This window comes from Seriola lalandi, unplaced genomic scaffold (assembly GCF_002814215.2).
Source record: "Seriola lalandi dorsalis isolate HSWRI2012SDOR001 ecotype SW California unplaced genomic scaffold, Sedor1 jcf7180002054412, whole genome shotgun sequence".
NCBI classification, from domain to species: domain Eukaryota; kingdom Metazoa; phylum Chordata; class Actinopteri; order Carangiformes; family Carangidae; genus Seriola; species Seriola lalandi.
Genome location: NW_019524965.1, coordinates 642,521 through 667,766, shown reverse-complemented (window position 1 = coordinate 667,766; position 25,246 = coordinate 642,521). Strand labels below are relative to the sequence as shown.

Below are 25,246 nucleotides of genomic sequence, written 5' to 3'. Positions count from 1 at the left end.
ATAAAACAATCGGTCAGTATCATCTAATTGTGTTTTTAAAACAACAAAAAAACAAACAAAAAAAAAACAAAGTGGCAGTGGCTCTGGCAGTTGTTTCACCACAAGAAAGCAACATCACTGGAAGAAAGCAACATCACTGGTGCGTGATATATTTCCTCTAAGCAGGGCCTGGTTTCATGTATATACCTCACATGTTCAAATTTAAGCAGTGCACCGAGTCTGCGGTGTGTGTGTATGACCTGGTTTGAGGGTGATCCAAATCTTTACAAAAAGCTGCACTTAGTAAAGGAAGAAGAGGAAGGACAAAGTAACACTATTTTCTGAGTAGAAACAAATGTATCTTGATTAGCAGCTTTATGATTATTTGACTGGGAAGAGTTTCAGCATGTGCTCTGAACGCAGAAACTTGACCTGGACACCGATGCTTCTGATTCTGTCTGGTAAGTACGGCACTTATATTTCATTTAAGGTAATATTATGATGATTAAATGATATGATTTAACAAAGAATGAATGAACATTTATTTCAGGTGTTCTCTGCAAAGAGTGGAAAGTGGACTATCAACTGCCAAATATCTGTGCAGTGAAAGGCTCGTCTGTTGTCATTCCATGTTCATTTGACTATCCTGACAACAAACAAAACAAAGTGAAAAGTGTCATGTGGGGTCATGAAAGGAATAATTTTTATGATGGTCCCTTCATATTTAACAGCAAATCAGTAGATAACACCTCAAGGTTTCAGTATATTGGTGACAGACTTCACAATTGTTCATTTAGAATAGACCAAGTAGAGCATAATGATACAGGTAAATATGTATTCAGATTTGAGACTAACCTCCCAAGTGGCAAATGGACTGGTAAAGATGGCTCAAAATTAGATATTTTTGGTAAGTTTATGTTCTTTTTCATAAACAAAATAGAGTTGTGCATCTTCTCTGCACTCGAATCTACAAAGTTTGAAACTCAAGCAGAACGTCACTCTTCTAGATCTGAAGACTTTGGTGACGAAAACGAATGGAAATGGAGCAATGAAAGAAGGCGACTCTGTGAATCTGACCTGCAAAGAGAGCTGTGATGGTGGTGACCTCTCATCTGCTTTCACCTGGTTTAAGGATGGAAAAGCCATAAGTGAAGGACGTGCACTTTATTTAAGCAACATTTCCTCCACAAACTCTGGAAACTACACTTGTTCCATAACAACACACAAAGGAACAAGTTCAGAAGTCATAAATATTAATGTTGAATGTGAGTACTGGATGCAGGATCAACACTTCAAGAAACAAAGAAATCTAAGACAGCGAAAATTAATTCTATAGTGCACATGATGTCCGAACGAACTAAACTCTTGTATCACTGAGGCATTAAGTGTCTTAATTTTATCTTGTTATTTTGGTTGCACAATACAGACACTCAAATGCCAAACAAATTCATTATTTGAGTTTGCAACATGAGTGTGACGGCTGGTGACTCTTATTGTCTTTCAGATGGCCCTAAAAACACATCAGGGTCTGCCAGACCATCGACGGAGGTAGAAGCCAGTAGCAACATAACTCTCACCTGCAGCAGCTATGCAAACCCACCAGTGGAGAATTATACTTGGTTTAAAATAGTTGATCGTGATACGGGCGTTGTTTCTGTTGGAAATAAGTTTGAACTGCACTTTAGGGTGGTTTCTCCTGCCGTTGATGGCCAGTACTTCTGCAGTGCCACCAACAAACATGGGAGTCAAAACTCTTCTATTGTGACTTTAAAGGTTAAAGGTAAGTTGGTTAACATTCTCATATTATCAGTCCTATAGTGTCGTTCTCAGATTAAATCATGAACAGTTGCATAGTAAGTTGGTTTTGTAGTTTATGCTTTATAAGGTACACCTGTGCAATCTATTGTAATTCAATAAAATCAGCTTAGCCATAAAGCCCACATTTACAAAATGTACAGTTTTTGTTGACATTGTCGTATATGTTTTTACTGAAGTCATAATTAAGTATTGGAATACATTATACAGAGAAATGTTTGTAATTTCTGTGTCCTCACATGTGGGGGCAGAATAATCACCCCTGAATATAACAGTTAAGTCCAGTGGCAAATTAAAACTATATAGGCATCATAAAAGTAGACTTTATGGCAGAACAATCTTATTGGATTGCACACACTCCAAAAAGTGCTTAGTTGCTTCTGTAAACACATTGTTTGGTTGATTCTGCTGGGTCTGCATTCTGGGTCGTTTGGGATACTGTAAACACACTGTTGGGTTGCTCATGCTGGGTCGAGGGAGTTGTTAAGGGTGCAAGTTCACAGTTTGCAGTTCAACAGCGTTTGCTTAGTTCATTTTTCTGCTCAGCACCGTCCTTGCTTTCCTTTGGACAACACACAGAGGGCAGGATTTTATAGTGGGTTAATGTGAATACTTGACCTATATTTCATATTTATTTATCTCATTTGCAAAGGGGAGGGTGGGGTCTGGGTGGTGGCTGGTGAACTAACTTTAACAATCGCTTTAGTAAACAAAAAAAGTGAACATTATGATAATTCTAAAATCAAAGATAGTGTCAGTAACATAGCTGCTGTTTCTGCATCTGGCTATGTCTGGCCATTAAATGCTATATCTAGTTAACATAAATGCATTTACATAAAGACAAAATTTATTTTAGGCATTTCAAAATACAATACAATAAACAGACCCAGAACAAAAGTGTTTAAAAAATGAGTGGTACATTTGTATTCATGCATAATAACTAATTAAATGCACATTTACAGTGGCCTCTCTCTGTGTTTGTGTGATTGTGGGAAATTATTAAGTACACAATGACATTATTATTATTGTTGAACAACCCAGCATTCTGGGTTAAATCGTAAAACCTTGCTCTTGGGTCAAACCAACCCCAACATATGTTCTGCCCATAGTTAACCCAGCAGTGGGGTTAAGGTTGGGTTATTTTTTAACCTAGCAGTTTTGTGAGCCTAGGATTGTACAGGTGTACATGATAAAGAGGTTAACATTGTTTAGTTTATTTTAAATATCACTGTAGAACATTTTTATTATGTCCCAAATCTTATAAACTGCCTATTTCCTTTCAGCATTTTCTCCAAACAGCGTATTTACCAGAAATGTAGTCATCAATGCTACTGCTGCTACTGTTACTGCACTTCTGATTGTGACCATTATTATTGCTGTCAGGAAGTAAGCTTAATTTACATTATATCACTATTTGATCTCATATACAACGATCATGTGATGATGATACAAAGTCTATTTGTTTTCAGACTAAACAAAGGAAGGACAAGAGCGCCAGAGACTGATTGTGAGGAGGTCAATCAGGTGGCACTATCCTTATATTAACTATTTAAAGTTAATTATGACTCTATTATGTTCTGATTTTGTATGTGAATTAGAGATGTGTGGCATACACTCACCAAGCACTTTGGGAACACCATGCTAATACTGTGTAGGGCCTCCCTTTGCTCTCAAAACGCCCTCATTTCTTCCTTGCATTGATTCCACAACATGATGGAAACTTTTGAGATTCTGGTCCATGTTGACATGATTGCGTCACATAATTTCCGTAGATTCCTGCCAAAGTCCTGTCCACATCCCAAGGGTGTTGTACTGGGTTCAGATCTGGTCACTGGGAGGGTTTAGGTTAGTTCACTGAACTCATTGTCATGTTCACAAAACCAGTTTGAGACGACTTTTGTTTTTTTGTTATGGTGCATTATCAAGCTGTAAGTAGACATTAGAAGATGGTGAATTGTGCCAATAAAGGGATGCACATGGTCAACAACAATAGTCAGATAGGAATTCAAACAATGAGAGATCTGTATCAAGGGGACCGTAGTCTGCCAAGAAAATATTCCCCACACCATTACGACACCATCACCATGTTCCTAATAAAGTGCTCGCTGAGTGTATGTACTCTATACGCTGTATATTAAAGGTTAACCTGTTAGGGACTTGCACTGAGATTGTCTGCTAACATGTTAAACAGGTTATCTCTGAACTCTTGATGGATATCAGATAACTGAGGTTGTTTTTGTTGTGTAGGTTAATGGGTCATGAGGTCACTCAGAACTTAAACAGAAAGTTAGAATTTAACATAAGAGAAGAACACTGTTCTGCATTAATCATGTCATGTCTTATATATGGTTGTATCTAGAATGTAATCTACCTCAACTGGCCCGTGTTTGAAAACAGCCAGTCACAAGAAGGAAATCAGTGTGAGGGAGTATCAACGGAACTCACCTACATAACTGTTGACTTCAACACCAAGAGAAAGTCAAACAGGTGAGATAATTTTACAACTGTTCAAATAATGTATGTTGCATTAGAGGCACGTGTACTCATCAACTGTATCACCTGCAGGCAGCAGCAGATGGACTCGCATAATGATGACGATGGTGTGGTTTACAGCTCAGTGTGCAGGTAAAGCTCAGCAAGCACTTCCACATTTCATAAATGATTGTCACGACTAAATGCAAACATTTTCTTCTTCTTTTCAAGGACCACATCTTGAACCCGTCATACACTGAACATCTCTGACAGGCACATGCTGTTTTGCAGTAACAGGAAGGAAAAAAAATGTGCTGAAATATCAAAACAAAAACAGGAACAATGCTAAATCTTGTTGCTCATAAATGAAGAAAGGGCACTATTATAAAAGTCAAATGGAATTTAGTTGAATGCTGCAGTTTACTTAAGATAAAGGAAGAGGAATGAAGAGGATATTTTCTACAGAATTAATACATTTACACCAGCTATTTCTTTAATAATGGCACATACTCATATGTTGTCAGTTTTACAGGAGGCTGGTGTGTATGGGCAACCAAAGTCAATCTCAAGATGATCAAAAAATATGTTAGAATATGTTTCTTTTAGTGCAGGTTATTTTATTCCTTTCATCATGCCTCTAGGTCAAATGTGCGTGGATGCACTCACTGGTTGTCAAGGTGCTTTCTGGTGCTTGGTGTTTTGCAAATTAGAGATGCTCTTGTTTTGTGTTTTTTTGGCACAGCAAAAGTTAATTTGCTTTCTGTAGTCTTACATCCCTGAGGTTCTCAGGAGGAGCTTACTAAAGTATATCCCCTACTGAGGCTATAGACAATTGCTTCAGGTCCAATGGGCTGGAAAAGTTGAAAATATGTGAAAGAAATTAAATCATACATTTATGTGAAGCATAAACTATTATATTGGACAAATGAGAGCAAAACAAAAACTGTACAGTGAAACAGTAAGAGAAAGCACTTTTGCTCTTACTGGAGAGTTTTTCAGCATAAAATTGCTCCTTGAGTGAACGTGAAACAGTTTTGATCATGACTCTCATTAAGGTTCAGTCTTTTGTTCATGTAACACTGTGTCATCGCCCTGAAAGTTTGAAGAATGTCCTCTCACAACATCTGCCTGGTCGTCCTCTGGGGTTTCATTGATGTATATGTGAAATAATACACCTGCACTTTTATTACGCAAACATTCATCATTAATAGCCATTAATAACCTTTTGGTAGATGCCCCTAAATGCAGGTCAATGGATAAAATGGCTCTGACATGCTTCTTGTATAACTGCATCTGACAATAAACAACTCGGAAAAGCTCTGTGGTTCTATGAGTCTCTGAACACCCTGCAAACAGCTGCTCGTATGGTTATTTCAATAGTATCCACTGATGTGTTTTTTTTCTTAACTTGACTCATGCATGCAGCAGCTTCAGTCGTGTTTGTAAAATTATTTTTTTTCTAAGATAACTTTTTTTTTTTTTTTTTTTTTTTTTTAAATAAGCACAGCATCCATATGTGAAATCCTTTGGTTCAGTTCTCTGGTTGTAGTAAAAATAAAAAAATAAAGAGTCCCTGCACTGCTGCTCATGTCAAATTGTTACCTGAACCTCTTCAAATTCCGGGTTATTCTGCCCTCCGCTGGCAGTTTCAAAGCATAGCACCCTCAGGCAAGTTAGTGTTGAGCCTCCATGACTCTAACACATGTAAAACACAGCTCTCCTTCATGGATGAGTGGGTTTCATATAAGAGCTGTAGAGAGGTGCAGCTCATAACAGAAGAGAAGGTCATCCCAGGTTGTGCAGTGTAACAATAAACAAATACATATTGAGCGTGTTACCCTTTTACTGAGAGTTTTACAGGAACAGGATTTTGTGGGTCTAATTTGAGTGACCAATACAGCAGCACACAGTGTAGATTTTTGCTGTACATACAGAGAACAATGCAAGAACTGCAATCATGGCTAAGGATCAGTTTACCTGAAGACAAGTACTCTGTGTCTTCATCCTTCACTCAACCCAAATTCATGTAGCTTTAAAATGCCAATGAAACAAACCTGACTTTTCCATGTTGGAGGGGACATTGAAAAGATGATTTCTCGTGACCGAAAGATGAAAAAGTGTACAAATCAGGCCAACAAGTCAACACTCCAGTTTGGCTGTTTTATTTGTGCACAAACGACAGATCTGGTGCTGGATACACCAAGTCTCTCACTGAATGACAGAACTTGAGCTGCTTATATCCTAAATTGATCTGGGTATTATTGCTTAAACCCTCCTGGAGGGGAGTGCATCACTAAATCTCTGCAGGGATGTAGATAAATTCCTAAACAACAATATAACCATAAAACCCAGATGTGTGATGGACTCCTTGGTATCCTGCTCCCCCAAAGGTCAGCAGCTTACCTAAGGTTCACATTCTTAACATCCTTAAACCAAAGTTGCCAACATGCAAAACAAATACAACTTTAAACATACACCATGCCTATTAAGTATATAAAATATCTGCCATTTTGCTGTAGTAAGAAAGCACACCACCCTCTATGTTTAAGTTTATCCAGTGATGTCTTGCTTCATAGTTATACACTTAAAGACATCATGGAGGAATGAGTAGCTCATAACCACAATACATCCATAAGCAAACACTTTTCTCTGTGAGCCTTTGCTAAATGCTTTAAGATCAAAGATCAATACTTTGAGATTACCTTTTACCTACTTGCCCCACACCCTCCTTAACTAACACAGAGATTTTAATTTCAGTTTCAGTCCTGCTACAGATGGTATGACCACCACAAGTCCCTGATGTCAACATCATGGAGTCAGTCTGGGATTACCATGAAAAACTGTGCCAGTGTACAGAGGAGAACAGGTGCTGTTATAAAGGCAAAGGGTTGTCACACCAGATATCGATTTGATTTACATTTTTTTCCATGTACTGCACTTTGTATGAAGTTAACTATTAAATACAAACAATTCCTGACATTGTTTTTGAAAGTAGCCCCACTTTAATTTAATGCCTGAAACCTTTGCACAGTTCTGTACATCTTAATGCTTTCTGAAAAGAGAAAATAAAGATATTTCATAATGAAAAAAAGCATTTAAACAAATTCATACAATCCAGGAACGAGTAACTAAAACACTCTTAAGGACCATAATTATGGTCCATTTCAAATGATAATTTATTATAAGAAAGCAAATATTCGCCCCTGGATTGTGCCATAACAGATAACTACTCTGTAGTTATTGTGTTATAAGAACTTGTACTTGACTATCAGGAATGAAATTGAGAAATCTGTATTTTAGAGCGTCATTTTAACAGGTTGATAGAACTACCTGGTTACAGTAAGCAGTCTCACTGAATTAATTTCCACGCTATGCATAGAATCCTGCTCTGTCAACCTCACCAGTTTGGAAAAATAATAATATGATTCATTTAGAAAGTACATTTTATTAGGCGACTCCCATTTCTGACAAAACGAAACTTTTAGAAGACATGCGGAAATGAAACGAAAGTATGTCGCAGATGTGACTACGCCAGTACAAAGCAGCTCGAGTAGACATGACTTGCGGACTTTTCCTTTTGCAGAACAGAAGAATCAGCTCAGGTAGGACTGCTGAAAACTCTATATTACTGTTTTGTAGGAAGCTGGAGGCGACAACATCAGAAGTTAATGTTATGACTAAGTAGGGATAAACTAATCCTATTAGCTGGAGCAGCTACCAGACCTGTCTGTCACAGGACACTTCTAAATAAGTCTGGCTCAAATGGAGTTTAAATGGGATGTGAATTAGCTGACGCCTGTCATAGCATCTGCACATTTTTTTATTCTCGCTGTCTGTTTATTGTGGAAAATGAATCAGGAGCGAACGGACCGTGCTAATGTTAGCTACGTAGCTCATTACACCGGCTGCTACAGAGCGACTTGGTTAGCTCGTTATACAATGTTGCAGAGATACTTCTTTAGTGTGACACAGGACTATTATTGCAGTTCATACATGTGTTACGATACTTTAATAATAATGATGGTTACTGCGTTTGTTTAGTTAGCATTTTAATGATAAGTTATAGACTGCAGTCACAACAGGAAATGACTTAAATCATGACTTGCGACGCAAATACGTGATTGGCTGCTGTGGAGCTAAAGATCTTTTAATTGAGAAGAGGATTCACTCGACACTTTCAGAGTTTGTTTGCAGTGTTCCTGCCTTTGTAATTAAGTAAACTGCCAAGCTTATCTCCTGCAAATTTCTTTGCATTTGTTCTTGCTTATCAATATTATGATTTTAGCGATGTGAAACATTTTTATAGATTGTCATTGGAAAAGTAATCACAACAACAATTGGTTGTCATCATAATACTTGTATTTGTGGGTTTAAACGTTAGAACTAGCTGTCCCATTAGTGTGTGGACAGGAGTCTTTTTAGACTAAGGATGATTTACATTATGTGTCTTTTTATAATGTTGTTGTACAAGTTACCGTGACTGCAGCTGAACTGGGAGTGTATAAAGGGAGTGTCAAGGAATGATAAAAACGCATGCGGTCTTATTTAATACACTGCCTAATCTATCTACAGCTCCTTGAGGAATGTCAAGGACAACATGTGTTAGATATTTTAAGTTTGAACAAGGCTTTCAACTTTTCGACACAGGAGTACCTGTTGTAAGTGTTATCTCTCTGAAACTCCAGGTTAGTGTAGTATCTTTTGAATAGGCTTTTATTCTATTGCGCAGTGAGACCTCCTGTTTTTTTCTGCTCTTTGGCTGAAATGAGTTTATTGTTGGATATTGGCTGACCTAAAAGTAGGCGTGCAGCGGCTCACTGGCGCTGTTGCCAAGTTATTTCCATTGCAATCAGTTGATGAAATGTTTATAGGTCAGTTTAGTTTGGTAAGACTGTACAAAGTCCAAATGAAAGAAACAACTGTGCTCCGGGCAGTTGTTTTGTTCTTCAGTAGAGATAAAAACAGTGCCATGAGACCTCAACTGGCAAAATTGAAAGTGAAAGGAATCCGGTACATGGTAGGACATTTACATAATTCTTAGTAAAACTGTTTCTTCCTTTGCAGAGAACGCTGAAGTGTGAAGATGAAGTGTTCAGGTTGTGGCCATAATGTTTTGGAGAAAACTGCCAAGTTTTGCAGTAACTGTGGCCAGAAGCTGTCTGTCCAACCTGCAGACACACAGGGTGAGTAGATTCATTGAGAAAATTGGTTTGATGATATAAATTATTTTGTAATGTTTGTTAGTACAGAATCGAGAAAACTATTTGGAGATCATATGAAGTTTATTGTACATTATTACTGACAGTGTGCCATAGAGGGCTGGGTGTATGTTTTTTGGGTGACATGATCACCTGCGACATGTTTTGGTTTAGACATAAACTTTCCAGACATAACTAAAGTGCACATTATCCCTAAATAAGAAACTGTACAAAATGTTTATTCTCTATATTTTCATGGCATGAGGCTTTACATTACTTATGTAGCTCTTATCAAAGCAAAATGGCATCTTTCTTACACTTAGTAAGATTACGTTTGAGATGATGGTCAATATTGTGACCTAGTTTTACTAAGTGTCCACAGAGAAAATGCAAAGTTGAGTCCATTTGTGTAGTTGTAACTGATTATTAAAACATAATGAAAAAATAAGTACTAAAAAGCATGAATGCAGAATGCCTCCACCTTCAAATCATTTAACCAGCTACCTGGCGTGATTTGGTTTTGGGTTTGGATAAAATGTATTATTCTACGGCCACATGCAGTAGTGATGATAACTGCTGTGGTGTGGTTATCCTTCATTTTAATAGTCGCAGTGGTTTTCCACACATCTTTTTCACAGAATGATATTTGATATGTGCTTATATTTCTTAAAAACATGTGTCTTTAATCCAGATGCAGATAGTCAGCCCAAATCCTTGGTGGCAGACTTGAAAGGTACAATGGACAAAAACATCCCACCCACGGACAGCACAGAACCCAACAAATCCCCCAAACGACCTAATGAAGAGACCATCACCAACCCAAAGAAGAGGGTGAGTGTAACTGACATTGTGTTGCCTTTCTTTGACAAGTGTTCCTATAATTGTGGTTTGAGGACAGTGACATAGTTTCACAATAGCAGTAAAGTGGATTTTAAAACTGATTCTCTACCTTTTGTCTTTGTAGAAAAAAAAGAAGAGGAAGAACAAAAAGAAGAAAGATGGCAACATGTTGTCAGACCAAGATCAAAGCCACTCCGACCTGTCACACGTCCCCCCGGCAGACAACCAGAAGAAGAGGACGCAGGACGGGAGAGACTCTTCTGACAGTGAAGGCTCAAACAATGCAATGGATGAAACACCAGACTCACTCCAAGATGAGTTCTCCTCAATGGAGAGCCAGCCTAGTTTCTCAGTAGCTGACAGTACTGCTGAACCTGATTCTGAAGGCACACAAGTCATTCAGAGTGAAAAGGCCGCTGCCGCAGAAGAGACAAATACAGCGAGGCAGGTGGAGGACGCACCAGGTAACTCTAATGAAGGAGAGAGCAATGCACAGAAATCAACTCAGGATCAGAAACCCACAACAGCACCAGCTGACACTCCGACTCAACATCCCACCTCAGAGGACAGCAAGAGTACGACTCCTCAGTCAGGTTCAGGTATAGGAACGACGGCCACTAACCCTAAAGATCAAAAGACGGACAGGAAAAAATCTAAGAAAGACACAGTCAGCACTAAACAACCTACACTGGACCAGAATGCCAACATGGAACCAAATGTGAAACAGACGGGACAAACTAAACAGAAGGGAAAGAGTCAGCAGGAGCAGAAACCGAAGCAGACTGTGGCATCTGAAGAAAAGATGGTTTTCGGTCCTCAAACATCATCAAAGGTAATGTTGACTAAAATGTATGAGTATGTATCATTACTGACAAACACAAACCTACATTTTATTATTTTATTGTACACATTCTCATGTGTTGAAGGTGTATGTTTAGCATAAATATTTAATGCTCCTTATAAAGGCTGACACCAAAGGCTCCAGTGTGGACCCAGAGAAGCCAGTCGAGCACATGGAGGTTCAGCAGTCTGGAAGTGGGCAGGACTCAACTCCAGCAAAAACCTCAGGTGATGACAAGGGAACTAAAGGCGGCAGTAAAGATAACACAACATCCAACACCCCAGCTACCCCAGCTGCCCCAGCTGCCCCACCACCCAAAAGGTAATGAAGTTTTCTCAGTTGGTCATACACATTTCCTTTGGATTACCTTTGCTAGTTTTATCTCTGTGTGTTATATTTACTGCAGTGTTTTTATCTTTATTTATTTTTGCCTTTTAGGCCGAACAAGAACCAGACCATCACTGCACGTAACAGACTCACAATTTACTTCCATGCTATTCTCTCAAAGGACTTCAAATTTGATCCAAAAGAAGATCGTGTCTTCATCAGGGCTGGGTCTCACATTGGATCATGGGACGAAGATGCAACTGAGCTGTTTGTGACCGGGTACTTCTAAGATAAATAGTCATTGAAGTTCAGATTGTGGCCAACTGTTATGATCCAGCTAAGTTTTGTTTCAGCAGCCAACCTGTGTCCATACCCAGTGCTTCACCCACTCACCTTGTACACCTGTTAATTTCTATTCCTTCTCACACAGGGATCATGGAGACCATGGCTTTCTTATTGAGGGCAGTCTAATGACAATCAAAAATCAAGCTGTATCTGAGTCGATACCATACAAATATGTTGTCTATAACAGAAAAAAGGACAAATATGAGTATGAGTTCATATACAAACTGGATTCTGCGCACCAAACTACAAACAGATGTTTGTTTGTGAAGTCCCACCTCCTCAATGAAGACGGTAAATACAAACTTTACTGAGCCCGTTTTTAAGTACATGTACCTTCTTGCTGATAGAATTTGCATACAATGTTATTATTATTATGAAATTTCCATCATATATTTTTTTTTTTGTAAAAGGGGATTGGCATCAATATGATGACATCATCTGTGCTGAGCCATCAAAGAACATGCTCAAACGCTTAAGAGACACCATTAAAGGAACCATCTGGCCTGAACAAAAGAAGAATCTGATTCAAGGCAGAGACATTGCAGGGAATATAATGCTGGAGACCATATTTGATCTTCTCAGGAGCTGGACTGATACCAATTTGAGAAGTTTTTTGATCCAACTGAATCAGTTCTTTCAGGTTTATGGAGAACCTTGTGTGTATGAAGATATGTATAAGAAATGGTCCGCCTTAGACTATGGAAAAGAAGATGTAAGTTCATAATCTAAATGTAGAGTAAAATTATACATTGTCTTAAAACACCATGTAAGGTAATCTCAAATTACCTCTGTTTGTCTAATTGATTTCTTAGGTGAGGAGGATGCTAAAGGAGTTCATGCTGAAAAATGTGATTCATTCGTCGCTGAAAGATGGAGATAGGAAGATGCGCTGCATTCAGGACCCCACGAGGGCAGCTGTGATCATGCTCCATGTATGTAAACAGCATAGTATCAGACTAAATGATACTGAGCTCCATCAACTCTGCACTGCACTATGCCTGCCCAAACTAGACAAAGATGGCTTTCTTCAGTACTGGACAGATTTTTTAAAGGATGTCGCTGTTCTCAAAAAGTAGGTACCTAATCTTTTCAATTAACCAGCAATTATCATTAAATGGAAATCACAAGTAATCATCTGCCGACTAAAGAAAGAATTACTTTATATTTGTTTATATTTGCTCTAATAATTAATTTTCTGGACGGATGCTTATACAATAATATTTGTTGTAGTCTGCCAGAAAAGCTGGTGTCTCTGATAAATGCGGTGAGAACAACAAGAATGCAGCAATGGATTCTGGTACTACCACTTCTCCACCTTCTCAAAGGCACAACAAAGCCCTTTGAAGTAACAGTTTCTGGAAACTTGAAAGATGGCTTATCCTGGGCAGGTTTGCAAGGCCTTGACTTGGGTACCTCAACAGCACCATACATCAACAGTCAAGATAGGAAGTAAGAGTCCTTCTGCTTTCACCAAAGTGTAGCTTACACAACAATCTTCCAGTGCATTTATTTGGAAATAGATGGGTGCTACTGTGCACTTTTTGATTGCTCTCTTGTTTCAGGGCACTGGTGAATTTGATGACCAGACACAGTCACTTGATGGAGGTGGATGCACTTTTAGTGCGATCCTGCTTACACCTGATGTCCATTGATGAACTGATGGAGTGCACCATCAACATTAAAGCTGAGCTTTTGGACATGCTTCATGTTTTCACTCAAAAAGCTCCTCAGGATATTACCTACAGTAACTTCGAGGTAAAGTGGAAACATTAATTGGAAATAATACATTTCAAGGGTTATAGTACATTTCAGTAAATGCATTAATGCTCTTGACTTTCTGTTTTACAGACAGTATCTGACATTTTGTCATATATCCAAGGGCATCTCATTGAAGAAAAATACAGGTGATTTCCTCTTAAATTGAGCTGATTTTTCTATTGAATTTTAAAGTCATGAAGTCACAGACACAGACAGAGCATTTCTGTTTATTGAAAAACTGTCATTGTCATTGACAGTTCACATTTTGCAACTTGTGTTTTGTTCTTTCACGTTCTTGTATGATTATTACCTGTGCAGGTTGGGAAAGGAAATTTCTCCTTGGAGGGTGACATGTTTGTCCAATTTGGTCCTTAAATCTTCCACTCTTCTTTTTGTTCATGATAGTCACTTCACCGAGGCTTACGGGAGAGAGTGTCTGGCAACAGCAGTAAAGCTGTTAGAGAAGATCTGCAAAGGAGTCAAACCAGCATCATATACTCAGAACTACCCTGATATTCCTGTAGCCTGCATGAATCTGGTTGCATCAGTGTCAGACTTTGTTCACGGTAAAAAGCAACAGGTATGTCAAGTGAGACACCTGAGTCTTGTGACCAAGCCATTTCAACCAGAATGAAGTCTTGCAGAACTTAAAGACTGTACTAATAATTCTCATTCAGGAGACTCATGAAGAGCAGCGACATGCAAAAGACTTGATCTCTCAGGCGATGAGAATCATGAGAGCCTGGATCAGTCAGTCCTTCAGACAGGGTTTGCTCGACAAGTCACTGACATCGCTGTTCCAAGTTTCCACAGTGGCGATTGAAGTGAGCTGTTTCTTAATATTTTGTAAATAAAACACAAAATATACAGACAGATGCTCACAAGCCTTCTTCAGCAGAGAATTCTGGTACATAGTTCCTTTGTTGGTTGTTTTTTACAGATATGGAACAACATTATGTCCATCCAATTCAAAGATGAAGATTGCACAAAAGAATGGAGACAGACATTCACAGTGGATTTTGAGGGCAAGTACAAACAGGTATGTGATGCATGTTTTGCAGAGTTAAGATGATTTCTTTTGTTTAAACTATAATTATTAATATTAATATACTTTATGTTTGTGTGGTTTTAGGAATCTGCTGTGGATCAAATAGAATTCTACTGCACAAAGATAGAGGAACTCAGTGGTTCCCATCCACATGTTGCGGCTAGTATTGAGAGGTGTGCTCTTGAGGCTGTTACATCTTTGTGCCAGGTATGAAGACATCTCATTCACTAGTGCAGTGGCCGTTCAAAACATGCTTGTTATCTCATTAATAGTTAAATTTTGTGTTCAGTCATCTAATCATCATCATTATCTAATTTCTATGTCATTTCTGTGTTTTAGTAATAATAATAATCATGATAATAATAATAATAATAATATTATTAATAATAAACCCTATTTGTCCGAAACATGACCAGGAAATACTGGACCCAAATTCAAAACAATTGTTGTGACAGATACACTCACAGTTTATTAAGTACACCTAGATAAAACTAACGCAAACTAAAAAAACAGCCCTTCAATAAATACTCCTTTCATGAGGATTATAATGTTTTTAAATTTAAAAGTAAAGTTTTTACTGAGTCTGTTTAGCATCCAGTTTCAGTAGATTAATTTAATCACTGATTGTCATAGCAACCTTTTCCCTGAACTGGAGAATCTGTGTTTTTACTGAAGATATGGGTATGATACGTATTTATTTCATCACTGGAGAAATATGCAGTTATGAAGACCCCTGGCAGGTGTATTTTTGCATCAGCAAGGAAACCATTAACAGACTGTAACAATAGTCTGTAACGTTAGAGCGATTTTTTTCACTCACACATGGCTGTTAAAGGAAACAGAAAATATACAATGGCCGAAGATGACGCATGGTGTAATGTTACGTTACTACAAGAGCAGTGGTGCATAAATTACTTGTTCTACCTTGATCTAAGAATCAATATGTCATACTTGCGTGGGGATAAAAAGAAAACAAAACGGTGATCTCTTGCTGTAGCTGTGTATTTAACAAAGTGCTCCAAAATGCTTTGTTTCAAGTGTTGCTGTGTTTCTTGAGAAAACACTTAACATTTGACTCTGCACTGCCTTGGTTACTCATCAATACACTCATGAAGACTATTGAAAGACAGACAGAGATTTCTCCATTTAATAGTAGGATTATTGGCATAGTGTATGACAGTCATGACCATATTAAATAGCAATACCAGCTCTTTTCTATAGCCATAAATGATAGAATTGCAAATGAAATTAAGTAAACGCACAAGAATTTTCTTAAATAGAAATAGAAGGAACTGCATGAGTCACAGGTTCACTACTTCTATCGGAAAATATGCAGAGTAATGCTGATTGCTGTTTTACTTCTTACGCAGACCAAGTCTGAGGGCAAACTGTTTGAAAGGATGAAAATAAACTGGAAGTTTGGAAAACTCATCTCAGCCATTATCCAGAAATCTTGGCCAAGAGACCATCAAGGAAACTATGCGAAAGATGAAGAAGTGGTCCTTCAGCACCTCCTCTCCTGGACTGCCGCCAAAGACATCTTCCAACTACATGGTATTACTCAAAACAGAATGATTCTGTAGGGTAGGGAGGTAGAAGGTCATAGTGAAAAAACAGTGACACCCTGCCATGATCTCAAACTTATAAGAGCAAACACCCTCTATCAGTAGGTAACCAGGCCTCAGTTTATGACTGTGTGGCAGAAGCAAAACAAACAAAATAGGCTCTGCTGTTGTTTTAGATAAAACACTGCTCTATAATTTCTGTCATTACAGGTGCAGAAGAAAAGCTGATTGAGAAGCTCTCGCAAGATGCCAGGGACAGATTTGCTATTGCCATATCATCCTTCACAGCCATCACCAATCACCTGGTCCACGGAAACATTAAGATCAGCCTGCTCAATATCATTATAGAGAGGAGAGACGCCTTCTTAGAACTGCTGAAAATCAGTAAGAACAGTCTGATTGTCATTAAAGATTTCCCAAGAAATGTGTTTAGCATTTAATAAAAAGTAACACCAAAGCATGCGTATGGTATATGTGTGCACTGGCCTGATAGAAATATTTAGATTTGTGTGTGTGATTTGATATTAACAGATTGCCTCTCTGAGAATGAACAATACAAAGACAGTGCCAAAATGAGGAGGCTGTTACAGTGGAGACGAGATGAAGTGAAAGCTGTGTACCATGAGAAGCAGCTTGTGGACATCTTCTTAACAATGAGCCACAAACTTGAGGAACATATGACAGGTATGGTGGTTGCGTCAGTAGAGTCAGCCAGTTTGGTTTGATCCTAATGTTGCGACAAATTTAACATCTGCATCTTCAATTTCCATGATAGTTGATGTTGCTGACATGGAGGAGAGACAACAGGTCAACATTGAGATTATGCCCCTGAACTCTTTTATGGAGGTTCATCAGTTAGATCAAATGCCCTCTAACATCACTGGTGTTGTCACCTACTTCAACCTGGATGAAGACATAAGAAAAATGGCAGAGGACCTCTACACCTTCAGAGACAGTTACATTTTCCAAGTATGTTGGGAGAAGCAAGCCAAACTCCTGGCCAATGACGAAATGGAAGACGCTGATCCTGATGAACATGAAGTAGCGGACATTATGGCAACACCAGAAGTGATACATGATGACATTTTCACGCCTTGCTATGCCAACTACAAAGACATCTACACTTGTCTGAAGGATGGCAGTATAAGGCTTGAGGATGTCAACCAGCTCTTCGGGGCGTACAAGGGCAAGTACGAAGAGCTCGCTCAAGACCTGGACATCATGTGCAGAGTTGATAAATCAACCGAAAAACAGTGGATCCACAGCAGGGTTCAACAGATCGAGCAGTATCATGAGCTTCATCTAGCTGTGGCTTCAGCTCAAATCATCATGATGGTCAAAGAGACGCTTTGCCTTCAAGGGGACTTCAGGGTTCTGGAGACTCTTACAGAAGTTGTAAGTGGCACCCATAATTTTCAGTTAAAGTGAAACCTTACCAGGCTGCATACCCCCGTCTGTACACCCATATATTACATCACTGTATTCGAATATATGTACGGATAATGCATGCCCTGATGTCCATAACAACAGCACAGAAATGATCTTATTACTTTCTTTTACAAATGGTGATAAGGTGATGAGTGGGTCTGAGTTATTCAGTAGTACTTTAGCAATGTTAACTTTTCACTTTCTTCTCACAGAGTCAAGCAGACTTTCAGAGAGAGCATCTCAGTCGGATTGACAATGACTTGATGCAGGCAAAGAAGGTCTTGGTAGACATCACGGAGCCCCGCAGACTGTGCCTACGAGAGCTGGGACTGAGAGGACACTTCGTAAAATGGGTGAAAGATGCGCTTGAAGGTAAGAATGGTTATTATCTATCCTAGTCACAACATAAAATGAATTATATTGCTCATTCAGGCAAATTACTTTAAAAATGTTCATTTTTTTAGATATCAATGAGTTGAAGGTGTTCGTGGATCTGGCTTCCATCTCTGCGGGAGAGAATGACATGGACGTGGATCGTGTTGCTTGCTTCCATGATGCTGTCCTCGGCTACTCTTCAATGCTTTATGAGCTCAAACCAGACTCTGGTTTTCCCACCTTCAAAGAGGTGCTGGAGAAACTCTGGAGAGCTTTGGAGAATGACAACAACCTCCCGAAAAAACTAGTAAGAGGACGCTTTGCTAAAGCTACTGCTAATAATCTGCATCATGATTGCCTTAAAATGATCACAGTTCTTATGATTCCACAAAATCTCAAGAGATTTCTTAAAATGACTACTTTTTAGATTGAAGATTGATCGCTACCAGCTTATATATCATCCAAGTATTTTAAGGAATGGGATAACACCTTCAAAAATATGTGTATGTTTCTCTCTCCTTTTTCACTGTACAGTTTTTAGTTTTTAGTAATTTAAACACTTTCCAAGGCTGCAATGCTACATGTGTGAAAATAACTCTGAAAAAATAAAGTCTTAGGTTAAAATATTAGTTCAGCCTTTGATATGAGGTTGAATTCTTTCTTTCGTCATTGTGGCATTAACAATAAAAGTGACCTATTGTTGACGCCACTGTGACACAGCAGACAGATGGTGGTGACACTTGATGGACATTAAATCACCCAGAAGCAGATGACATTAGGTTCTTGCCTTCTATAGAGTTTATCTGAATCCCACTGGTAACATATAATACAAATATTTAATGAACTACTGACATTCATATGAATGTTAGTATCATACTGTGCAGTCAGGTGTTAACCATAACCTTAAACAGAAAATAAATATTACACAGTGCATTAAGGAACTGTATCTTCTCTTGTAGCGGGACAGTGCACGTCATTTGGAATGGCTGAAGACTGTGAAGGACAGTCATGGGTCAGTGGAGCTGTCATCTTTATCGTTAGCATCAGCCATCAACAACAAGGGTATCTACCTGATCAGTGCACAAAGTGTGAAAACGGTAAATAACAGTATCAAAGATCATTGCATCTCGATAGCCATGCAGCACAGAGGTTAACTCTGAGAACAAAGCTCCTACAAAATGATAAGTGTGTTTTTGTTTTTTAATGTAGTTGAGTCTTGACACTGCCCTGAAGCTGCAGATTGCAGAGGAGCATGATGAGTGTCAGCAGATGCGCTACTATTCTCTGGAGGACTTGCGGGAACTGCAGAACAAACTCATGCTCATGTCTGGGAAAGGGGATCAAGGACAGAATGAAGTTGATCACTTTGCAGAGGTATAGTGAAACATTTCCCTTTTAATTAAAATAGGTAATTTTGTTAAGCATAGAAGCTGAAGTGCTACTAATAATACCATCAATGCTTCTACTACTACTTTCATCATTTAACTTCTTCTTGAGTAATATTTCTTTAAAGTAATAGTACTTTTATTTGGGTACAATTTTTCCAGTACTAATTCCAACCCTGATTTTAGGTTTTATTTACAAAATATTTTTGCCCTTGTGCTGGAGAAAGTGTTTATGCCTCCTTAATATACTATACATACAAAAGTATAGCAGCATATAAAGCAGTTGCAGTAGAGTGAAGGTTTTCTAAATTTATTTTTCAGGTTTTTGCCAGTGTTCAACGACTAGCTGAAGCATTTATTGCCCTCTATACTGCTGGGAATCCTCTGTTCAGACACTGGGAGGCGCAAATCAACTGCTGTTTAAGCAGCAATGAACCCAGCATTATGATGGACTTCAACCTGGGCAGTGTTCTTAGTGTTGTCATCGTGGAGGGAAGCATAGAGGAGCAGCTTCCTGAACTTTGCAGGAAAATGGAGAAATGTCTGGGCTACTGGATGGATTTTGTAGACAAACAGAGATCCCAACATTACTATCTGAACTACTACACAGCCGAACAGATTGTCTACCTGTGCAGCAAGCTGACTCAGCAAAATGTGACCAATGTGGAGGACCAAGTTCTCATGATGCTCTCCTTCGTCAAGCCAAATTGCACATCCTTAGACTTGAGACAAGTATGGCATGAACTCCAATATGAAATCCTCAACAAACCACAAGAGCAAAATGAGGACATTGAGTTTCAGACTTTTGTTGAAGTGTCAAGTGGACTGAGAGACCCAGACTTCACCAGTGAACTGGACCCTCTACCATGTCATGTGGAACAAACAACTGGTTTGCAAAAATTTGACCTGATATGGAATGATTATATGAAAGACATGAAGAATTTTCTCCCGCACATTCTTAATCTAAAAAGTCTTGGACGACTGTTGGAAATACTGGCTAACAGAGAAAATGAGTGTGAAGAAGACATTTCTGATGATTACTCTAGGAATTTCATAAAGAGGCAGCTGCCCAATGGCATAGTCGCTGGAAATCCTAACCTCATTGTTTGCCCGCATGATGAGGTCCTGACATCTTGCATCTCCATATACATGAGTAGTGAAGGCGAGACACTCCCCACCTATGATGAAGTCCTCCTCTGTAACTCCTCAACACCATATGAACAGGTGGAGTTATTCCTCAGACGCTGCCTCAGCACAGGCTACAGAGGACAGAAGATATACTCTCTACTGTATGGAGATCTGCTCACTTACGATGTGAGCTCTAAACTTGAAAACTTCTTTCAGCGAATGAAAATGCAGAGCAGGAAAGACTATAGACTTGTTATCATCTGCAGCTCAGAAAGAGAGCATGCCTACCTTCCATCGGCCTTCAGCCAGTACAGATTGCACATGGTTCCCCAGGAGTCATTGGTGAGGATCCAGGGGTACCTCCACAAACACTATGTTGTACCAGCAGATCAGTGCAGTGCTGCAGCTGCATTCAAAGACCGACTGTGTGTTGGTGTCGTCTCTTCCAAAAGGGCTGGTGTTGGTGTGTATATATGCAATAACCTATTTCAAATTGATAAATTTCACCAGTGGTGACAATTTCACTCCTGAGATTATTGATACCTGCCATAATGACCCTTATTTTTTATTGCAGGTAAATCTCTTTACATTAAGAGGCTGTATGAAAAACTGAAGCACTCAACCAAAAAGCCCGCAATGATGAAATGTATTCGCTTGACTGAACCTATTGTTGATGAAAATGTCATCATCCAGTCTCTGTTGGAAACCCCCAAGAGGAGGGAACTCACAATGTTCCATTTTGACATCACATCATCGGTAATAATGACTCTTAAATTAATATTTAGCTTAGAGTAATATTGCCTTTTTATAGGACATGTCTCAAAAGTTTATATAAAATGTTAATGGGTTGTGTTTTTGCTTTGTTAAAAGGTGCAGAAAGGCCTCCATGAGTTTCTTTTCAAATTGTTGATTCTGCGCTATTTGATGGACTCTGAGGGAATGATGTGGAAGTGCAATGACAAGCAACTGTATGTCATGGAGATTTTAGAGCCAACTGTCAAATCAAACAGAAATGCTTCACGGCAGGTAAAAGTTTTGCCAAGTTTGACATTAAAGCTGCTCATTTATCATCTGATTTTCAACTGTTGCTGACCTTATGGTGTGTTTTCATCTCTGTTTTGTGCATAGGTTCAAACTGGGGATAGCACATTCATAGATGTGTTCCCAAATATTTTCTGTCGACCACCTAAAGAGGTGTTAATGCTAGAGATGACGAAGCAAGAAGATCCTACCATTGTGAGCGCTGATGACCCATTGATGGATGATGAAGAATTCAGGAGTGCAGCCTTTCAGCGGCCATATCAATATCTCACACGGTTTCATAACCACAGTGATCTTGATGTGTTCACATATCAGGTTGTTGAAGGGTCACATGTGGAATGTCTTCAGATGCTTCTCATGTACTGTGGCATTATGGAACCATCCTGGGCAGAACTGAGAAATTTTGCATGGTTCCTTAACCTTCAGCTGCAAGACTGTGAGACATCTGTTTTTTGTGATGCCACTTTCACTGGAGACACACTAACTGGATTCAAAACCTTTGTGGTGGACTTCATGATTCTGATGGCGAAGGACTTTGCCACTCCATCACTCAGCATCTCTGACCAGAGTCCTGGCAGGGTGCAGATTGACCTGACTGGTGTCCGAGATGAAGACTTGGCTCCTTTTCTGATTAGAAAGAGATGGGAAACAGAACCACATCCATACATCTTCTTTAATGATGACCATGTGTCTATGACCTTCATTGGTTTCCATCTTCAGCCCAATGACCAGAACTCTGTCGATGCCATTGACCCTACCTCTGGAAAGGTGATAAGACAAAACGTCATGACAAGGGCATTGTATGAAGGCCTAAAGCTACAAAGAGTCCCTTTCAACATCGACTTTGATCGCCTACCAAGAGGGGAGAAAATAGAGCGAATCTGCAATGTTCTTGGTATTCAGTGGCCTCTCGACCCTGATGAAACATATGAGCTTACAACTGACAACATACTGAAGATGCTGGCAATCCATATGCGATTTAGGTGTGGTATCCCTGTCATTATCATGGGCGAGACAGGGTGTGGTAAGACGAGACTCATCAAATTCCTTTGTGAGTTGCGGAGGAGTGGGGTGGCCTCTGAGAACATGAAGCTGGTCAAGGTGCATGGAGGGACAACTTCGGAGATGATTTACACCAAAGTCAGAGAGGCAGAAGACATTGCTTCTATCAACAAGCAAGACTATGGATTTGACTCTGTTCTCTTCTTTGATGAGGCCAACACTACCGAGGCCATCAGCAGCATTAAGGAGGTCCTCTGTGACAAGACAGTCAAGGGACAATGTTTGACACCCAACTGTGGGTTGCAGATAATCGCAGCATGTAACCCTTACCGAAAACACACAGATGAGATGATTCAGAGGTTAGAATCTGCTGGCCTTGGGTACAGAGTTCGATCTGAAGAGACAGATGAAAAGCTTGGATCTATCCCTCTCCGTCAGTTAGTGTATAGAGTTCAAGCATTGCCACCAAGCATGATCCCACTGGTGTGGGACTTCGGACAGTTAAATGATCACACGGAGAAAATATACATCCAGCAGATTGTGCAGAGAGTGGTTGAAAACAAAGCAATTGATCAAAGTTACATCAAGTGGATCACTGATGTCCTTTCAGCCTCGCAGAAGTATATGAGGACAAGAAAGGATGAATGCAGCTTTGTCAGCCTGAGAGATGTGGAACGCTGCATGCAGGCATTTGTTTGGTTCTATAACAACCATGTCAGGTTTTTTGCAGAGCTTGAAGAATTTGAGAGCCAACAGAATGCTGATAAGAATGAAAGGCATCAGAGACAGCCTGAGATGAAAGACCCTGTTTTCTGGTCTCTAGTCATAGCCATCGGAGTGTGCTACCATGCCTGCCTAGAAAACAAGGAAAAATACAGACAAAAAATCAGCAAATGCCTACCATTACCATACAGCCCAGGAAGGGTAATGCACGAAATCTCACTCATGCAGGATTTACTGTTAAGCGGTGTGCCAATGGGGGATACTATCGCAAGAAACAGTGCTCTCAAAGAGAACGTCTTCATGATGGTTCTCTGCATTGAGCTAAGAATCCCTCTCTTCTTAGTTGGGAAACCTGGAAGTTCAAAATCTCTGTCTAAAACTCTGGTGGCAGATGCAATGCAGGGCCAAGCAGCTCATTCTGACCTCTACAAAATGCTTAAACAGATCCATTTGGTGTCCTTCCAGTGTAGTCCTCACTCAACACCAGAAGGCATCATTAATACATTCAAGCAATGTGGACGGTTTCAGGAAGGAAAGAACCTGGATGAGTACATTTCCGTTGTGGTTCTTGATGAGATTGGTCTGGCTGAGGACTCTCCAAAGATGCCACTAAAAACCCTTCACCCACTTCTAGAGGAGGGATGCATTGACGATGAGCCACTACCACACAAAAAGGTTGGATTTATTGGTATCTCCAATTGGGCTTTAGACCCTGCAAAGATGAACAGAGGCATTTTCGTCTCCCGTGGTGACCCTGATGAGAAGGAACTTATCGAAAGTGCTAAAGGCATATGTTCATCTGATGCAATGGTTTTGGAAAAGGTCAGGGATTTCTTCCAGCCGTTTGCAAGAGCCTACTTGAAAATCTGCCGCAAACAAGGCAAAGGCTTCTTTGGCCTGCGCGACTATTACAGCTTGATTAAAATGATTTTTGCAGTAGCCAAGGCTTCTCAACGGAAGCCCACAGCAGAGGAAACTGTGAAGGCAGTGCTGAGAAATTTCAGTGGCAGGGATGGTGTGGATGCAGCTACAGTCTTTACCAAAAGACTACTGATGACACCCAACCTGGAGAACATCAATGCCATTGAGTTTGTGAGGGAAAACATCCAGGCAGTTGGACAGGAAGAAGAATGTCGGTACCTCCTGGTGCTTACAAAAAACTATGCTGCCCTCCAGATCCTGCAGCAAACCTTCTTTTCAGAAAGTGTTCAGCCAGAAATAATCTTTGGATCCAGCTTCCCGAAAGATCAAGAATATACCCAAATCTGCCGTAACATCAACAGAGTAAAGATCTGCATGGAGACAGGTCAAACAGTTGTGCTCCTAAACTTGCAGAACCTCTATGAAAGTCTCTATGATGCTCTCAACCAATACTATGTTTGCTTGGGAGGACAGAAATATGTTGACCTTGGACTGGGAACCCACCGTGTCAAATGCAGGGTGCACAAAGACTTTCGGCTCATAGTCATTGAGGAAAGAGAGGTGGTCTACAAACAGTTCCCAATACCTCTCATCAACAGGCTGGAGAAGCACTACCTGGACATTCACACTGTCCTCAAAATTGAACAGAAGCAGATAGTGGATGACCTGGAGAGATGGGTGAGACTTTTTGTGTCTCTCAGCAGTCAAAACTTAGCAGTGGCTCAGACATACAAGTACCAACCCCCAGATGTCTTCATTGGCTACCACTCAGACACATGTGCTTCTGTGATTCTTCAAGTAATAGAGAAGCAGAAAGACAGTTTGGAATTCTCAGATCCTGAGAGGCGCGTACTTGACGAAGCTAAACTCTTACTGCTCAAATGTGCTACACCAGATTCAGTGGTGCGGTTGGACTGCACAGGCCTTCCCAAAGTGGAGAGTGAACATCTGGCCAGTGTCTACTTTGAAGAGCAGAATAACAGCTGTTTGGCTGACTACATACTTGCTCACACAAGGCAGAAAGTCCTTTGCTCCTCCTCCTTCACAGAGGTAAT

The 25,246-nt window shown here is 39.7% G+C and overlaps 2 protein-coding genes across 5 annotated transcripts in view; both read left to right on the top strand.

Annotated features, from left to right (window-relative positions):
• The first annotated feature begins 124 nt into the window (after positions 1-124).
• LOC147818893 (B-cell receptor CD22-like) lies at positions 125-5,584 on the top strand. Of its 3 annotated transcripts, XM_087175061.1 has the most exons (9): positions 125-440; positions 530-886; positions 987-1,244; positions 1,484-1,759; positions 3,078-3,180; positions 3,264-3,318; positions 4,154-4,281; positions 4,360-4,419; positions 4,498-5,584. In XM_087175061.1, exons 1-9 carry the CDS (start codon positions 386-388, stop codon positions 4,508-4,510), a joined length of 1,305 nt encoding a protein of 434 aa, XP_087031187.1. In that variant the 5' UTR covers positions 125-385; the 3' UTR covers positions 4,511-5,584. The 3 variants fall into 3 exon arrangements, with proteins under 3 accessions (XP_087031187.1, XP_087031188.1, XP_087031189.1); XM_087175062.1 differs by lacking the exon at positions 530-886 and having other exon boundaries at positions 126-440; XM_087175063.1 differs by lacking the exons at positions 530-886; positions 987-1,244 and having other exon boundaries at positions 126-440.
• Positions 5,585-7,767: 2,183 nt separating this feature from the next.
• The window catches only part of rnf213a (ring finger protein 213a), a 30,685-nt gene continuing 13,206 nt past the window's right edge, over positions 7,768-25,246 (top strand). For both annotated transcript variants that reach the window (XM_023410041.2, XM_087175060.1), the window contains exons 1-28: positions 7,768-7,868; positions 9,331-9,449; positions 10,156-10,295; positions 10,429-11,136; positions 11,270-11,466; positions 11,584-11,751; positions 11,903-12,108; positions 12,228-12,529; positions 12,630-12,889; positions 13,048-13,266; positions 13,380-13,572; positions 13,666-13,721; positions 13,981-14,155; positions 14,253-14,399; positions 14,516-14,614; positions 14,708-14,830; positions 15,994-16,177; positions 16,399-16,572; positions 16,720-16,872; positions 16,964-17,583; positions 17,829-17,988; positions 18,081-18,298; positions 18,951-19,088; positions 19,201-19,365; positions 19,698-20,967; positions 21,079-21,260; positions 21,375-21,530; positions 21,633-25,241. In XM_023410041.2, the coding sequence (XP_023265809.1) occupies positions 9,350-9,449; positions 10,156-10,295; positions 10,429-11,136; positions 11,270-11,466; positions 11,584-11,751; positions 11,903-12,108; positions 12,228-12,529; positions 12,630-12,889; positions 13,048-13,266; positions 13,380-13,572; positions 13,666-13,721; positions 13,981-14,155; positions 14,253-14,399; positions 14,516-14,614; positions 14,708-14,830; positions 15,994-16,177; positions 16,399-16,572; positions 16,720-16,872; positions 16,964-17,583; positions 17,829-17,988; positions 18,081-18,298; positions 18,951-19,088; positions 19,201-19,365; positions 19,698-20,967; positions 21,079-21,260; positions 21,375-21,530; positions 21,633-25,241 (10,122 nt within the window). In that variant the 5' untranslated portion in view covers positions 7,768-7,868; positions 9,331-9,349. The remainder of the gene's footprint in view (positions 7,869-9,330; positions 9,450-10,155; positions 10,296-10,428; positions 11,137-11,269; positions 11,467-11,583; positions 11,752-11,902; positions 12,109-12,227; positions 12,530-12,629; positions 12,890-13,047; positions 13,267-13,379; positions 13,573-13,665; positions 13,722-13,980; positions 14,156-14,252; positions 14,400-14,515; positions 14,615-14,707; positions 14,831-15,993; positions 16,178-16,398; positions 16,573-16,719; positions 16,873-16,963; positions 17,584-17,828; positions 17,989-18,080; positions 18,299-18,950; positions 19,089-19,200; positions 19,366-19,697; positions 20,968-21,078; positions 21,261-21,374; positions 21,531-21,632; positions 25,242-25,246) is intronic.

What these genes read in the sequence shown, in the direction of transcription:
- LOC147818893 (XM_087175061.1), top strand. Translation starts at nt 386, where the DNA reads ATGTGCTCTGAACGCAGAAACTTGACCTGGACACCGATGCTTCTGATT. An exon ending in CATAAATATTAATGTTGAAT is followed by an intron (nt 1,245 to 1,483) that starts GTGAGTACTGGA and finishes ATTGTCTTTCAG; the next exon opens with ATGGCCCTAAAAACACATCA. An exon ending in ATTATTATTGCTGTCAGGAA is followed by an intron (nt 3,181 to 3,263) that starts GTAAGCTTAATT and finishes ATTTGTTTTCAG; the next exon opens with ACTAAACAAAGGAAGGACAA.